Here is a 17388-nt window from a genome sequence, read left to right as displayed (position 1 = left end):
ATCTCATCTGATCTTTGAAGCTAATCAGTGTCAGCCCTGGTTAGTACTTGAATGGAAGACTGCCACGGAATACCAAGAAGTGTAGGCTTTATTTCAGGGGAAAGAACTGGCCTTGCCTAAGAAAACTCCATGAAATTCAGGGGACTTGAAGGCCATGCACGCATGCGCATGCACACACACAATCAATTGCAAACTCATTTTGTGTGATGGCTTGCCTGAGGTCCTGGTCCATGATATCTACCCAGATAGATATACAAATTAGAGACCTGATAATACTAAATTACAGACACTAGGACAGAATAAGCAGTTTTCGTCTGTTATGGTCTTTATCTGAGTAGAGGTTAGTGAGTCAGCTGTAAAGTGGACACTGATAGACCTAATACTGAGATGCCCAAAATTCAAATCTTGATAGAGAGATAGCTCTTCATAATTTAAAGTCATGTTCTACCTGTAGCTAGAGTGACCTCTCTAGCATTAGGTCACTCAGAAATTACCTGCCATGGCTTTTGATTCAGAAGCATCCCTCTCCTTCTGTCCACCAGTGTCCGATATTTAATGCTGGAGGAATACATGGCATGCAAGGCATAGGCCACAGCATAAACAGAATTGTAGATACTATAGCTGTGGCTGGTCATGTTCATTTCAAAAACAGATCTAGGAAGAGTCTCCAGTTTCTCTTTCCCTGTGCAGAATTCCAGAGTCTCCTTGTCTGAGCTGGAGCTGGGAAAGAAACAGTGAAATGCACATTCCCAGAAGGTCCTGACAAAGCCATCTCCTCTTTCTGACACAGGGGTTTTCATGCGAAGAAATTTCTGAAAGCCGAATACTTCCTTTGAATGCACTGCAAAAGATAACATACCATGGATGAAATTTATGTCCCAACTTCTTTGAAAAGGTAGTGATGTGAAATCCATCTGGGCTGTCATAATCCACACCTTTGTCTTCTTCTGAATACCCTCAAATTCTGAGAAGGAGATGAACATTCTCAAAATAACCATGCTCTGAATTTCACCATGCACAAGCAATGCAGTGGCAGTGCTTCTTGTGATAACTTTGCAGATTTCTATTCCTTCCCTTATCATCCATTCAGCATCATTGGAAAATGTTAATTCTGGGAGTTTCTGTATGAATTCGAAGCATATGTCACTTCTGGAAAACATGGGAAGCATATTATGTACAAACATCTCTCCATTGTCATCATTCAGATAAATCACGCCAATCCATGTCCACCTAAAATGAAGTAATAACTGAAGAATTCCCCTGTACTGATGGGATCCACTTGGGAACATCTTGTAGAAGAATACTCCTTGGGTTTCTATATTCCTCAGTGGAGCAGAGCCATACATGAGCTAAAATTTATAAGAGAGATGTGACAGGTGAGGAGATATTTGCAAAAGAAGAAATACTAGTGCTTTCCCCAGCATGTTAGGAGCCATTCAATGCAAATTTCACTTTGCAACTCCACTTATTCTTTATGAAGAAGTGAAATGGAACTGTAATCTCTAATTTTATTTTAACGTGATGGGATTATATGTCACAGACTGAAGGCTTGTCTGCACTGGTGAAAAAAGATGTACTCGCCCTGAAGCTGGTGCTGATAGTCTTGATAATGTGTGTCTAATTCTGAAGAGAATCCATGTTTTCCAACTTTGTTTTCCCAACCATGTTAATCCAACTTTGCACCACACTAAGCAAAGACAGGGAATATCTCAGTGTTTCTTGACTTTGGGTCCCATTGATGTGGGGATAAATGGATTGGGTCTGATTCAACATGATTCAATTGTCCACATACCAAGAGCTGGGCCACCCCCCCCTTCTTGCATCTGCAGGAAGATGCCCTGGGTTTGGAGTCATCGCCATTGTTTCATTGCAGGTAAGAGCTCTGGGTAAAGCTTGACCAGTGTGCCACTGCTTCTGTTGAGGTCAGAAATGGATTATGCCATTTCAAGACAGCCATTTCTGACCTCAGCAGAAGCAGTGGTGTGCTGGGCAGGCTTTACATGGAGCTTCTGCTCATGGAAAAGTAGTGCAATAGGTCCAAAAACAAAGGATGGGGCAATGAGACTAATGGCATGTCAGCCCAGCTGGCCCATGTGCACAATGACTTGGTGTCATGCTGGATTTGGCCTGGTCCATGTGGTCACCATTGTGGTTGGTCCAGGGGCCAGTCCAGGACATAATGCGCTCATTGGGCTGTACATTAAACATATTGAATCAGTATTTGAATAATGAGTTGATACATTGGTACATCCAATTGATGCAATGACTCTATTCTTGTTAGGACAAATGGTAGAGTCAGGATGCTATAAATGGCAGGCACAGAAGAGCCTGACATATTCACATGCAGAAGTGCAAGCCATGTGCTATAATGTGCGGCACAATATTAACTTTCCTACTTTGAAGGCAATTGATTTACTGTACAAGAAAGGCATTCTCCATCTTTTTCTTGATATGAATTTTTTCTTGTAAAATATAAAAAATAGCATAAAGGGGGCAATGTGAGGATAGATCATGTTGGTTTTTGTTTTCTGATTGTGAACTATTTATGTAGATTGGTGCACATATTCAAATAAAATCATTACTACTTATGTGCTGAATATGTTAATTATTCTTGAAACTATATATAGTAATACTGTATATAGAGATTAACCATTCTCATGGCTATAAATAAATATCCATAGATTATTTTCAATCCAAATGAACACTAAAAATGGTCTTCCTCAATTAGGATCCTTGAGTTTTAAGTAGTATGTCATATATACACATCTCTCTTTATTTCAGCCATCTGTAATCATAATGGTGAAAAATACATAAATGGGTTGTTTCCCTATCTCACATTCTTTATACACACATCTCACCTGTGGAATCTTGTAGGTGCATAAGATGGTTGCCATATAGAGGCAGATGTTAGAATTTGGTCCCCCAATCACTACTGTTGGATTGTACTGGAAGCCACACTTGTAGTTGGGGATAGATTTGCTTTTCCTGGACAGGAGTTGCATTGAAGCAAGGTAGGTCCAGCTTGCCCTGAAGTAGCTGTTATAAATGTTGACTCCCATGGTGAAATTGGGTAAGATCTGGGGATTTTCATTGATTTCGTTTACAGCAAATGCTAAGGCCAGGATGTGTTGGTAGTTCTGTGAGAATATTCTGCAATTGGAGTTACAAACTAAATTACTGTCATTCTGATCCAGAATTTGATATTTGGTTTTATCCCAAATTAAACGTCATGCTGACATATGTAGTCTAGACACCAAATTCATTTGCTTTATATACACCTTATAATATAGACTGAAGGTAATTGTATACAATGTCTTAAATAATGTTATACATGAAACAAATCTTGTGTACCTTGAACTGCCACCCATTAAAAAAGGGTTTTTTGGAATATTTCAGATTTCAGAATTCCAGATAAGGGAGACTTTAACCTGTTCCATTATTGTTTGAAATAAAATTAACAACAATGACAAAGACTGGAGCAAGCTGTAATGTCAAGCATTCTGCATTAATTTACTGATGGAAAATGAAGTGCCTACAGATGAAATGTCAAATGTTACCCAAACTACTCTAATAACAATCTATAGGGCCATGCATGGCATGTTAATAGTAACAGTAGCAGGAACAATAACAGCACCTTACATGTATTCTTCAAATAATTCCTGAGATGGATACTTTTTGAAGTTCATTTTTCTGGAAAACATATAAATCTGAGAAATAATGCCTGCAATGATGAGGTCCCCAGGCTGATAATACGTGTGAAGGATAGGAAGAGGGTCTGTGATGGAACATTTTCTACTTGGTATCTTGCATGCAATCTCAGGCAACAACACAAATACTAGCACCAGAAATAATTCCATCTTGTAAGACAATCTTTACTTTAGACCAGGCATCCATCCCACATTGTCATTCAAAGGAATAAGTTCTACACCCTTTCTTGAATGACCATTCATTCCACCGATATACAGATGTCAACTCAGCATTGTACAGAATAAATTACGAATGATCCAAGTGATAAAGTCCTTTCTGTCTCTAGTTCCTCTTCCAAATGGTGTGAGGTATATTAATAGCATTTTTCCAATCTTGGCTCGTAATTTTGCTTGTGACCATTAGCGCTCCCTGGGAATTTGCAGGAAAAGACATAATCATGGTTGATTTGATAATTACAGAGAAGAGAACTTCTGAGAAGGTTCTCTGTGACAGTGGAGAAAAAACAACATGTTTACGATTTAAATTTTGGAGGCAATGATCTGTATTGATAGAGTGGCAGGATACTTTGCACAAATTCTAAATTAGATCTATTTGTCCACATGAGTATATTTCAAGGATCCAGGGATGGGCACTAACTGTTACAGAATAATTAGAAACCCCCCCTTTTTTTTCTATTAGATAGTCCAGAAGTTTCCTCAACATTTCTGTTGTTATTGTTCAGTTATAGACAATGTTGAGGAGGTCTAACAGGAGTAATCCCCCCCCAACACTGTCTTTCATAGTTCTTCCATGATGGGTGCATGTCTTTGACTCCAACTGTTAGCCTACAGGGAGCCATGGTACAAAACAGTCAATGCTGTCTCTAGCAATGTGCTCAGCAATGGAAGAGTATAGAATCATAGAATTATAGAGTTGGAAGTTACTCCAAGGGCGATCCAGGCCAACCCCATTCTCTCATGCAGGAAGACACAGTCAAGGCACTCCTTGTGACAGATGGCCATCCAGCCTCTGTTTAAAATGAAGAAGACTCCATTATACTCCAAGGCAGCATGTTCCACTGTCAAACAGCTCTCACCATCAGAAAGCTCTTCCTAGAGTTTTGCTGGCATCTCGTTTCCTGTAGTTTGAATATAGCCATGCCTTTATAAAAGTGGTCATGCCACCTTGAAATCACTCGCTTCTTCTCATGCCAGACCTGCCTTATCATCATTGCAATCAAATGAACGTAGTGCTTTTTGTTTGCTTGTTTGTTTTGGTTTACTAGGCCAGTTAGTCATGACTCTGGACCAAGTGCATTTTCACTGTAAAAGGAATGCAGTTTGACAGCACTTTAACTGTCATGGCTTCATCCTACACAATCCTGGGATTTGTAGTTTTGTGAGGCACCACCACTCTCTGTCAGAGAAGGTTAAAGAACTTGTAAAACAACAATTCCCAGGATTCCATAGGATGGAACTATAGCACTGAAAGTGGTGTCAAACTGCATTATATTTACAATGTAAATGCACCTTATAACACTGCATTACATTACATTTAATATAAAATTCTATAAATATCAATGTGATGGGAGGGGTGGGGTGGGATTTCATTACCAAGCATATAAGTATTCCTTTCCTAAGAAAACCCTATGAAATTCATGGGGTCACCATAAGTCAACAGAAGACTTGAAGGTGCACACACACATTCAACCTCACAATATATAGTTCTAGACAATTCATTGCCAGTATGCAAATCTTGTTTCCAGTGAATGCCAGAGCTTTGAAAATCTCCAACCCCCCCTTTTCTACTTCTCTTATCTTTGCCTTAATGGATTCCACCTTTCTGGTCACATTCTGCTGCATCCTGTTCACCAGCAGAACAAAATGCCATATTTCCAAATGGCTGGATGGCTTTTAAGGTGTACTTCAGGGTTATTTGCAGTTGTGGCTATGGTGTCCCCACTGCAAATGAGAACAGCTACCCATTAGATGAGTTTCAAAAGATGATGCTCACCATCCCACAGTGGTATTTGCTAGCACACATGGATTTCCTTGAATCTGGTGTATTCATGAGATAAAATTAAGCTCACTTTCTTTTTTGAACCAAAAGTTTGGTTCAGCTCCCTATGCTGGTTTGAGCATCACTACTTTGACCTGTGATACAGTACAACCCTTGTATTCATTGATATCTCAAAACGTCTGGAGGAAAAAAGGTGTATAGAATCACTGCCCCAAATGATACATGTAGAGAATCTATCCTCTCAGATTTAAAACAGACATTTAAAGGACACAGCAACTACAGGCATCTTTGTACACACATACAATTGCATATTGCATAGCTTTAAAAATACAGAAACAGACACATTATGGTGGGAAAATATGAGTCAAAGTCTGATACAGACAGAAGAAACACCAGGCTTTGAAGCACATATTCAACAAGCTTACATTTTATTGATTCACACATTTCATTCTTCAATCAAAACATCTATTTCCCATTAATGAATGCATGTAGTCATGGCTAAGTAAAATCACATTGCTTACAATGGGACATATTTGAAATTTCTGTGAAAGAAAGTCTATATTATTCAGTATTTACGTCTTATCCTTAGCTGCTTCCTACTGTTCAACTCAGGCCACACGATAATAATAAAGCATTTAGGGAAAAAGATACAGACTAGTAAACCTCCTCCAGAGGCTAAGATGGAGAAGATCTCCACAGCCACCATGTATTTCCCTTTGGTGCTCAAATAAGTTGGAACAAAAGACAACCAAACACTACAAAAAACCAACATGCTGAAGGTGATAAATTTGGCTTCGTTAAAACTGTCAGGCAACTTTCTGGCTAGAAAAGCCACAGTGAAGCTGATGAAGGCTAGCATGCCCATAAATCCCAGGACACTGTAGAACATAGCAGATGAACCTCCATTACATTGTAGTACAATTTCTTCAGTCATAGAGTGTGTGTCAAACTCTGGAAATGGCGGAGAGATTGCCAGCCAGCAAATGCAAATGATAGCTTGGATAAAGGAACCAGAAAAAAACAATGGAGGTGGCAAGATGTTTTCCCATCCATTTCCTTGCCCAAGATCCTGGCTTGGTAGCCATGAAAGCAAGAATAACTATGATGGTTTTGGACAGTATGCATGAAATTGCCAATGAAAAAATTAAGCCAAAAGCCACTTGTTGAATGAGACACAGCATCTTGCAAGGTTGGCCAATAAACAGCAAAGGACAAAGGAATGAGAGGAGAAGACTAGTAAGGAGAGTATAAGTAAGGTTTTGATTGTTGGCTTTGACTATCGGTGTAGTTCTGTGCTTAATGAAGATCCCAAATACCAAAGCTGTGATGAAAAAAAAGGAGATTGCAACAGTGGCCAAACTAATTCCCAAAGCATCTTCAAAAGACAAGAAGCTTATAGTTTTGTGAATGCATGAATCCTGACCATTGCTTGGATACTGATCTTCTGGACATTGTAAACAGGCATCCATGTCTGGAAAATAAAACACAGTTTTATTTACAGCAACAATAAGGGCAGCACAAAGGCCTACAACAGTTTAAAAGATAAAGTCCTGCTTAAGGCTGCTGCCACACTGCAGAATTAATGTAGTTCAAAACAACTTTAACTGTCACGACTCCATCCTATGGAATCCTCTGGGATTTGTAGTTTGTTGTGGAACCAGAGAAAGTTAAATATATCACAAAACTACAAATCCCAGAGGATTCCATAGGATAGAGCCATGGCAGTTAAACTGGTGTCAAACTGCATTAAATCTGCAGTGTGCCATCTTAGGAGGTTAGTGCACCATCTTTAATTCCCGTGCTAGGCACAAGATGTAAACACACAGGGACAGATTGTATTGCACAGCTCCAACCCCAGGCAGTACTCATCCCGTACTCGACCCAGACTTCTCCCGGACCTTTTAAAGAATGGGAAAATCCTATTCTTTAAAAGGTCCTGGAGAAGCCCAGGTTGGGTATGGGATGAGTATTGCCCAGACTCAGAGCTGTGCAAAAGAATCCATCCCTGTGCATTTACATCCTGCACCTAAAAAAGGAATCAAAGACAGTGTGCTAATCTCATTAGTCAAGCCAACATGATAAAAGAAGTCTGTGTCCATACTTTCCAAATAAGGTGGAGTGGATTTGTATGAGTTGACTCTCAAGAAGGAGCTTCCACCATTGGAAGAAGATGCTTCAATTGAAAGAGCATCTAATTCCAAAAGAAGATCTCTATCAGTGAAGTCTATCTTAATGTAACATTTCCAGAAATCCTTCCCATCCTTATGAAATGTTGTGCTAACTATGTACAATAATGTCACCATTTATATCAATAACTACATTGTGACCAATCCTCTATATCTTAAAGCAATAAATATAATATACAATTAATATCATAACATGAGTAATAACATTTATATCTAGAAAACTGGATGTTCACACTATATTTTGGGCCACAGCCAACATAAGTGAACAACTCTTTACTTACCAGTCTGATTTGAAATCTTTCCTTCAGGGCATCGACGGCAATCATAACAGCAATATGGCTTCCCTTCCACTTTTATCTTACTGTAACCTGCACAGCAATTTTCGCTACACACAGAAAGAGGCAAGTCCTGACAATAAATGGAAGCAGTATATTTTAATATTTTGACATAATATTTTGAGAGTTTTTATTTTACTAGTCTCTTTCCAATTGTTGTATAAAACAGTGATTTATGCCCCAAATGCAGAAGACAGCTGACAACAAAAATGAATTCAAAGACACAGATAGCCATGTTAGTCTGGATCAGTATGTAAAGGATTCTTGTAGTACCTTTGTAAGAGAAAGGAAGAAAATGGTAGCATAAGCACTTTCATAGATTTAAATCTACTTTCTCAGATGCATGGAGTGATGTGCCTAGGAACAGAAGGTGACTGCGTTTATGTTGCCGTCATTTAATAATATGATCATTCCAATTTTTTTTCTTATGGGGCGGGAGGGCAGAACAGAACCCCTGCATATCCAAAGAACTCACTGTATTCAAAATACTGTGATTAAAATCAGCTCGATTTTCAGTTCTAATCACTATTTATTATTTATTTGTTTGATTTGTTTAGTAAGTAGCAAGGTTATCTAGGAAAATATATTGGAAGATATGCTCCTATAGGTGTCAGAGTTCCAAGATGATGTTGATTTTGAGAACAGGGCTGGAGAGGAATTGCCTTGTTTCACCCTAATTGTATCAAATTCCATTCATCTACAGAATAAAGAAAACTATGTCTGACTATGTTGGACATGTACAACTTTTGAAGTAAAAACTCAAGTTGCAGTTATTTCTCCCTTAAGATTTAATACCATGAGAAGTGATTCAGTACAGGAAGGTCTTGGCTGGATTGACTCCAGACACAGATGTCAGGAATCACCTACCATTAGGGATTAAGTGTATTGCCTACAGTAGGTACCACCATTTCTCAAAGTGGCTGGCATGCTCACACATTTTCATATACAGAGAGTCATGAATTTACATAATCCTCTCTCCCCTCTCTCTTTCATGTACACAAATAATAATAATAATAATAATAATAATAATAATAATAATAATAATAATAATTTATTTATAGCCTACCCAATCACTAGGAATCCTGGTGAGTTACAACAGTAAAAATACATTACAATAAAATATTAAATAATCCCCTCCCAACCCCCTCCCCAAATAAAGAGATGTATGCCGTACATATACTGTTGACACTCAATTAATACTCAGAAACACATCCTAAAATGTGAGCAGCACGTACCTGGTTAAACATGCTGGGCCAAGTGATATCATCTGAAGAAATGCTCAGTGGCTTATCTGAATGAGCCTTGGGGTCTACTTTGCCAACTTTGACTCTGAGAAATGACTGGTTTGGGAATGTGACCCAGTTGATAAGATCAAAACCAGATTCTATTTGCCCATTTTGATCAAAAGAAATCTTTTCCCCAGCACTGTTGTTAAATGAGACACTTCCCAGAAAGTGGTGGAGCTAAACAGAAGCACAGGAAGGCAATTAATATTGTTGTTATTTGCCTTCAAGTTGTTTCCAACTTATGGAACCCCTAAGACAAACCTATCATCAGGGTTTCTTGGCAAGATTTGTTCAGAGGAAGTTTGCCCTTGAAAACTGGTGGTCTTTAAAGTCATCACCCAATGCTCAAACCACTATACCATGCCAGCTCTGTGCAACCACAACATATTTCTTAAACCTCTTTACCCTGTGGCATCTAGCAGGCCACTGTGGGACTAGGATACTTAAAACAGATACAGCATAAGTTGAAGCGATCATGACTTTTCTTAAGACAATGAAACAAGTCCAGAAGTGCAATTTATATGGCTATATGGGAAGTGCAGTAAGCAATTAAATGGTGAAACTTATAATATACATACAAATATGATGCATTCTCCTGCACTGATGCACTTAGGGCCTTTACCTGCCACAATTGTAGATGCAGAAGCATCCATTTTCCTCTGCCTGCTGTTCCTCTGTGTTTGAATTTGGATGACTGCATGGCTCGCAAAGCATGTGCCACAGCATAGATAGCATTGTAGACACTATAGCTCTGGCCTGTCATGCTCATTTCAAAAATTGATCCAGGAAGGGTTTCAAGACTCTCATCTCCATTGCAGCTCTTCCCGCTGTCCTCATTTAAAATAGTTTTGGTAAAAGAACATTCAAATGCCTGCTCCCAAAAGACCCCCATAAATCCATCTTCTTTTTCTGAATTAGGGTTTCTCATCTGGACAAATTTCTGGAATCCTAACATTTCCTTTGAGGGAAGTGCAAAAGAGAATGAACCATAGAGAAAGTCTATGTTCCAAATTCTTTGAAAAGGAAGTGATGTGAATTCCATCTGGGCTGTCATAATCCAGACCTTACTGTTTCTCTGTACTGAAAGCTCCTCAAATTCTGGAACCAATGGAAACATTCTCAAAAATATCATGATTTGATTTTCTCCATGCAAGATGACAACACTGGCAGTGCTCTTCATCAGAGTGCTATATACTTCAAGCCAATCTGTTACCATTTCATAAATATCAGTGGCAAATTTTTCTTTGGGCAATTCTTCTATGAAATCAAAACAGATACCTTCCTGTGTGAACGTGGATAGCATATTCTGTGCAAACCTCTCTCCATCAACATTGCTTATGAAAAATAACCCAATCCAGATCCACTTGAAATGTAGGAGTAAATGAAGTATCCCCCAAGTTTGCCTCTCCTTATTTGGAAACATGTGGTGAAATAACACTTCTTGAATGTTGTTATTCATCACTGGAGCAGAACCATATGAGAACTAGGGAAGTAAAGAAATTAAGGAAATAAATCTATGTCTAAAATAATTTTTTGTGTCTCTCTTTGTGCATGCACTGCCATTCATGCTAAATTGCACCTTTGAGATTGTTTACTCTACCATAAGCATTCATGGACCCCAATTCACTTCATCAGACTGGACTCCCTGATTAGACTAAACCAGTTAGACTAAAAGAGGCTACTGGATTCCAATGTGCTTCTTTATGTTAAACAGATTAATACAGCTAAGGGTTGAATCTCCTGTATCTGAAATGCTTGGGACTAGAAGTGTTTTTGATTTTGGAGTTTGGAATATTTACACATGCATAATGAGATATCTTGTCAATAGGACTCAAGTCTAAACATGAAATTCATTTATGTTTCATAAGCATCTTATACCCACATCTGGAAGGTAATTTTTATATACAATATTTTAAATAATTTTGTGCATGAAACAAAGTGTGTGTACTGAACCATCAGAAAACAAAGGTGTTACTGTCTCAGCCACACATGTGGCTGTATCTGTATCTCTTTGCATAATAGCATTGAATTGTAACATTTGTCCCCAAACATCTCAGATCTGATCCCATTAGTATTAGATATTAGATCTAAATACCCCAGAGGCACCAGATTAAATTTGATCTTGGAATCAATGCTGGGTAAGTACTAGTTAGTACTTGGTTGGGAAGCCACCAACGAATGCCAGATGCTTTGAAGTTTATCACATGGGGGAAAAACGTCCCCCGATGCGTTCTAACGAGCACGAGCACGGGCGCGCACGGAGTATGATAGGAACCCAATGGGTCCCAGAACGCTAGTTTACCACACGGCGGAACATTGACCGTCGCCGCCGGGCTTCCATCGGGTTCCCAATGTGTTCCAGGGTGCCATTTCTGGGATGCCTTTGAAACTGTTCCCAGAAATGGCCCCCTCTGGAACACATTGGAAACCTGATGGGGACGCCGGGGCGGCGGCCGCGGGTTCGCCGCGTGGTAAACTAGCGTTCTGGGACCCATCGGGTTCCCATCCCGCTCCATGCGCCCCCGCGCTTGCTCGTTAGCGCCTCGGGGTGTTTTTCCCCCCATGCGATTCTTCTATTTTCGGGAAGACTGGCAAAACCAGCTCTGAGTATTCGTTGCCTAAGAAATTCTGTGCATTCATGAAGTCATCATATTGCAGCACCTGAACATACAACACACACATACACAACCACACACACGTTAGAATTAGTGTGATATTTCCCTTAGTTTTTAACATTTGCCAAAAGGGTTTCCTAGTGTTACCTATTGTGTACTCATTCTGCTATTGAAGACTATTGAATAAAATTCAGTAATGAAGCAAAGATTTGATTTATAAAAATGGGAAGCCACCTCAAAATTATGTTTTCCGATTCACTCCTTGATCGGTGTAGATCTACTTGACCCAATCCTGCCATACATGATACCATCACCCTATATGCCACCTATTTCTTCACAGTAAAAAACAAACATAGTTCTTCCTAGGCTGCAGAGGAATCTCCATTCCTTCCCACAGGCAAGAGGATCACATAGATATGTGTGCATATTCGTGTGTGGTGTGTGTGTGTGTGTATAAATCTCATACCACATCAGTGAGTCAATGAGCCAGTATTACATGTGGCCCCCTTGGCTTAAGTGCTGGGCATCCATGACACTGAAGTCAGATGGAGATCTGAATCTTTACCTGAGTCACAAAAGAAATGGCCATGGAGCATGGTCAGGAAAAAAGGTTGAGTATGCCTACCATCTGCAGGGCATCAATAATCTATATTATTTACATCAGTGAAACAAATATATTGGTTCCCTTGGTTCATTCGGTTTCCTTTTGTTGTAAGCATCATGAATGGTTGCCCCTTTATTTATTTTAACTTTCTCCTGTCTAGATCTATTGTACAAATTGATCTGAAGGGAAAATGAATATGAATCCTTCATTGGCTTCCTCTGGGTTTCATGAGCACATCTTGCCTGTGGAATCTTGTAAATGCAAAGAATTGTGGCCATGAATTGACAAATATGAGGATTAGGTCCTGCAATAACAGCTACTGCCTTGTCGTTGATGTCACATTTGTAGTTAGGGATGAATCTATCATGTGTAGAGAGAAGCTCCATTGAGCAAGTAGGTCCATCTTGCTGTGAAACTGTTGAGATAGAGAAGCCCAGGTAGTATTAGGTAAAATCCGTGGATTTCCATTTATCTCATTGATAGCAAATAGCATGCCAGATGTGCTGGTGTTTGCGTAAAAACCCTGCAAGGAAAGTTAAAGCCCATGTCATAGTGCTCTGCTTCAGAATATGAAGTTACCACATTTATTTTTCTCTCGTGTATGCCACTGACTGTTAATTCTGTCATTTTTCCTTAATAATCACTGTGAAATAAAAGAAATCTCAAAAGTGAAGAAAGAGATAAAATCATATATCTTGTGATTAACATTGCACAAAATATATTTCATGGCTCAGGGAGGTATCATTCTCATTATAGAATCACAGAATTCTACAGCTGGAAGAGAAAACATCCAACCCCTGCCATGCTGGAAGGCATAATCAAAGCACTCCCACAAATAGCGATCCAGCCTCTGTTTTTATAACAATAAAACCTCCTCCAAGTGGAAACTCCACCACCCCGAGGCAACATAATCCATGGTCAACAGCTCTTATTATAAGGAAGTTCTTTCTAATGTTCTAGTCTCTGGAGCAGCAGAAAACAAACTTGCTCCTCCTCAATATGACACCCTTCAATATTTAAAAATGATTATCATGTTACCACTTAAACAGCTCTTCCCCAGCCTAAAACCCAGCTCCCTAAGTCTGGACATGCTATCCAGACCTTTCACTATTTTATTGCCTTCCTCTGGACACTCTCCAGCTTGTCAACATTGACTCCCAAACATTACACTTCACAGATATGTGTTTTTTATATGCCTCCAAGTTGACTCCAACCATGGCAAACCTGTCTTGGTTTTCTTTGGGCTTATTCAGAGGAGGTTTGCCATTGCTTTCCTTACTCTAGCATTAATCTTTGAACCACATAAACACAGAGTTGGCCAATATCTGAACACAGATACAAACATTTTATGTCCACAATGACTTTTAATAGTTATCCATGTTAGATAATTTGAGTAGTGGTGATATGCTTAAATATCTGAAATGTAGAATGGATTGATCTAAAATGCAGCGAGTATGTTTTCTGCTGTTTCAGAAACTGAGGCGGGATACACACCACCATATAGTACGTATAGGATACGTACTAGGGTTAGGAAGGGGCGTGCTTCCGCACCCCCCTAACCCTAGTACGTATCCTATACGTACAAGATGGTGGCGCACCTTCTACATGGGCGCCGCCATCTTTCGTACTGGACGCATAGCGTCCAGATTGTCGCGGCGCCTATGACGTCACGAGTCTGTGACGTCCTAGAGCGCTGCAAGAAGAAGCTCCGAAATGGAGCTTCTTTTTTGCACCGCGTGGGAGTCGCGCGGTTTGGCTGCTGCGGCTCCCGCACGGAGCAAATGGCGGTGGCGGGGAAGCGCCGCAAAGCGGCGGTTTTGTACCCCGCCTGAGTATGCATGAGGTTAAAACTCTGTCTTACCTTTCCTGAATTCAGTGCTAATTCAAGAGGCAGCTGGGTCCTATTACACAGAAATTGCTGCTGAATCACCATCTGGGTCCATCCCAGATACAGCCTGGGTCCTGTAAACTGCCTCCACAACCATTTTTTGAAGTTGGAAGCTTCTGACTTCTAAAAATGGTCACAGAAGTAGTTTACAGGACCTGGGTTGCGCCTGGGTGGCAATTCAGCAGTGATTTCTTTGCTATAACACCCAGCTGTCTCCCAAATTAGCACTGAATTTGGAAAAGGTAAACCAGAGTTTTAATCCCATGTGATAGGGTCCTAGGACACAAGCCAATGACTTCAAATTGTAAGAAAAGAGATTCCACCTGAACATTAGGGAGAATTTCATGATGATAAGAGCTGCTCAACAGTGGAATGGACTGCCTAAGAAGATGATGGACTGTCCTTCATTGGAGGTCTTTGGAGGCTGGATGTAAAAATAGACAAGATGCTTCCATTTCCTTATTTATGTTTAGATAGCTGAAATCCAGACAAAGGGCCATTCAGGTAAACAGACTCCTGAAAAGGCCAGAAAATGTATTAAATGGTTTTTTTTTTTCATTCAACAATAATAACTCAGCACATAGCATTAATTTTATAAATAATTAAATTCACAAGGTTTTTAGAAGCTGGAAGCAGACTTTGAGGCAGGCTGGATTACTAGCAGAAATATATTGCTATGCAATTAGAATCCTATTATTGTACTAATAGTAGAAGGAGTAATAAAATCAGACAGTTGGAAAGGATGTCAGGAGCTATCTAGTCTAATTGCCTTTCTGTGCAGTAATAGTACTAGAAGTTACTATTATTCTTCAGCTGTTGCATTATGTTGTTTTGCCCCTAGAGTAACTGCAACTACTGAGAAGAAATGTAGTGTGATAGTAATTGCTGCTGTAACTACAAGGGGTGGAAAAATATTCCAAAATGATTTTTTAGAAAGCTTTTTGAGTATTGAGAAATCCTGACAAGAAAAATCCTGCATTGGTGAGAATATTTGTGGTTCAAGACTTATGCTGTGCAAAATTCATATGTTGTCACTTTGCATAGAAAATAGCATTTTCTGTGTAAAGAACAGCTTTTTCTGCACAGAAGATAGTTCTACATGGAAAATGCTGTTTTCTGTGCAAAACAACCATGGGCAAATTTTGCACAGAATAAATACTGCAGCAGGAAGAAAATTGCTTAAAATCACATGTTCCTTTCTTCAAGAAGAAAATGAATGAAGAGCCACATCCCTAGTCACTACTAATACCACTACTATCACTGCTACTATATATGATGATGTGATCAAGAAGAGGTTGAATGTCTTCCCTTTGGTTGTTCCCAGACCCACTAAAGTTGTAGCCCATCAGCTCAGTATGCCTATGTTTTTTTTATTATAGCTAGTCCAAAGTATGGGTTACTTAAGAGTTCCAACTCACATGAGATCATCAACCAGTTCTTCAGACGGATGTCTTTTGAATGTGATCAGGTCAGAGATAACGTAGATCTGAGAAATAATACCACCAATGAGGAGATCTCCTGAATGATAATACTTATGCTTAATAGGAAGTGGGCTACCAATGGCACATTTGGCAATAGGTCTATAGCACATCACTTCAGGAAGTACCACTAACATTGATCCTATGAATAGTGCCATCTTCTATTAAAAAATGTGTTAGACTGGATTGCCCACTTCAAACATCATCATTAAGATGATGCTGGTAAGGAGTGCTTGGCAAGTATGGCTGCAAATTCAGCTGATTTGAAATCAAAAAGTGGTGTAGAGTGTACAGAATCAGACTGTCACCCATCTTTTAACAACATGAAGAATATTAATAGCATTCTTTGATCTTAGTTCATTGTTTGGACATGTTCATTGGAACTTCTTGGGGATTTTCAAATGTGCAGAATTAATCACTGTTATTTTGATAATTGCATGGCAGATAAACACACATAGTCATAATTTCTCCATGGCATTTCAAAGAAAACATACAGCATTGGAACCATGCCTAGTAAAATTTAGAATTACTTCTCTGAAATGAGTTATAATTCTGCATATAATTATTAATCCATCTACCATTAATTCCATGGGAATCATTTGTGGTCATCTGGACTTATCTGTTGAATTACATTGAAATAATGCAATCACTAGTCCCACAAAGAGTAAATTCCTTGAATTAATAAAACTCTTGTTGAGTAATGAAGTTCTCACTGATTCAGTGGTTTGGCTGCAGTTAGGACTGCAAATGACTTTATGCTGAAACAATTATTAAAGTGATTGAGAGGGCTGTTGCCCTTCAGCTCCAAGTGGTCTTGGATGAAACCAATTATCTAGAACTATTTCAAACCAGCTTTAGGACAAGATATGGAGTTGAGACTACCATAGTTTCCTTAGCTGATGACCTTCGCCTAGGCATTGACAAGGGTAGTATGATCCTGTTGGTGCTATTAGACCTCTCAACAGCCTTTGATAAGACTGACCATGACATCCTTCTGGAAAGCCTGAGAGAGTTAGGAATCGGAGACATCACATTGCAGTGGTTCCGCTCCTTCCCCTTGGGCAGATTCCAGAGGGTGATGCTCGGGGACAGTCGCTCTTTAAAAAAAGAGTTTAATTGTGGCAGTCCTCAAGGCACCATCCTGACCTCAATGCTATTCAATATATATATGAAGCCGCTGGGAGAGATCATTCGGAGGCATGGGGCGGGGTATTATCAGTATGCAGATGACACCCAGATATATTTCTCCATGTCTCAGTCTACAGCTTTGACTACAGATGACACCTCTTC

At 39.5% G+C, this 17388-nt stretch overlaps 1 protein-coding gene and 1 pseudogene across 1 annotated transcript in view; both read right to left on the bottom strand.

Moving 5' to 3' along the window:
* Nucleotides 1-3767, bottom strand: part of LOC121933856 (vomeronasal type-2 receptor 26-like) — a 9338-nt gene extending 5571 nt beyond the window's left edge. The window contains exons 1-3 of the mRNA XM_042473847.1: nt 3640-3767; nt 2859-3036; nt 495-1349 (exon numbers count right to left, since the gene is read on the bottom strand). Of these exons, the coding sequence (XP_042329781.1) occupies nt 495-1349; nt 2859-3036; nt 3640-3701 (1095 nt within the window). The 5' untranslated portion in view covers nt 3702-3767. The remainder of the gene's footprint in view (nt 1-494; nt 1350-2858; nt 3037-3639) is intronic.
* Nucleotides 3768-6271: 2504 nt separating this feature from the next.
* LOC121933855 lies at nt 6272-16235 on the bottom strand (annotated as a pseudogene).
* Between the last annotated feature and the right edge of the window lie 1153 nt (nt 16236-17388).

The sequence above is a fragment of the Sceloporus undulatus genome, chromosome 6, assembly GCF_019175285.1.
Source record: "Sceloporus undulatus isolate JIND9_A2432 ecotype Alabama chromosome 6, SceUnd_v1.1, whole genome shotgun sequence".
Taxonomy (NCBI): domain Eukaryota; kingdom Metazoa; phylum Chordata; class Lepidosauria; order Squamata; family Phrynosomatidae; genus Sceloporus; species Sceloporus undulatus.
Note: the sequence above shows the minus strand (reverse complement) of the source record. Positions and strands in the feature narration are given on the sequence as shown.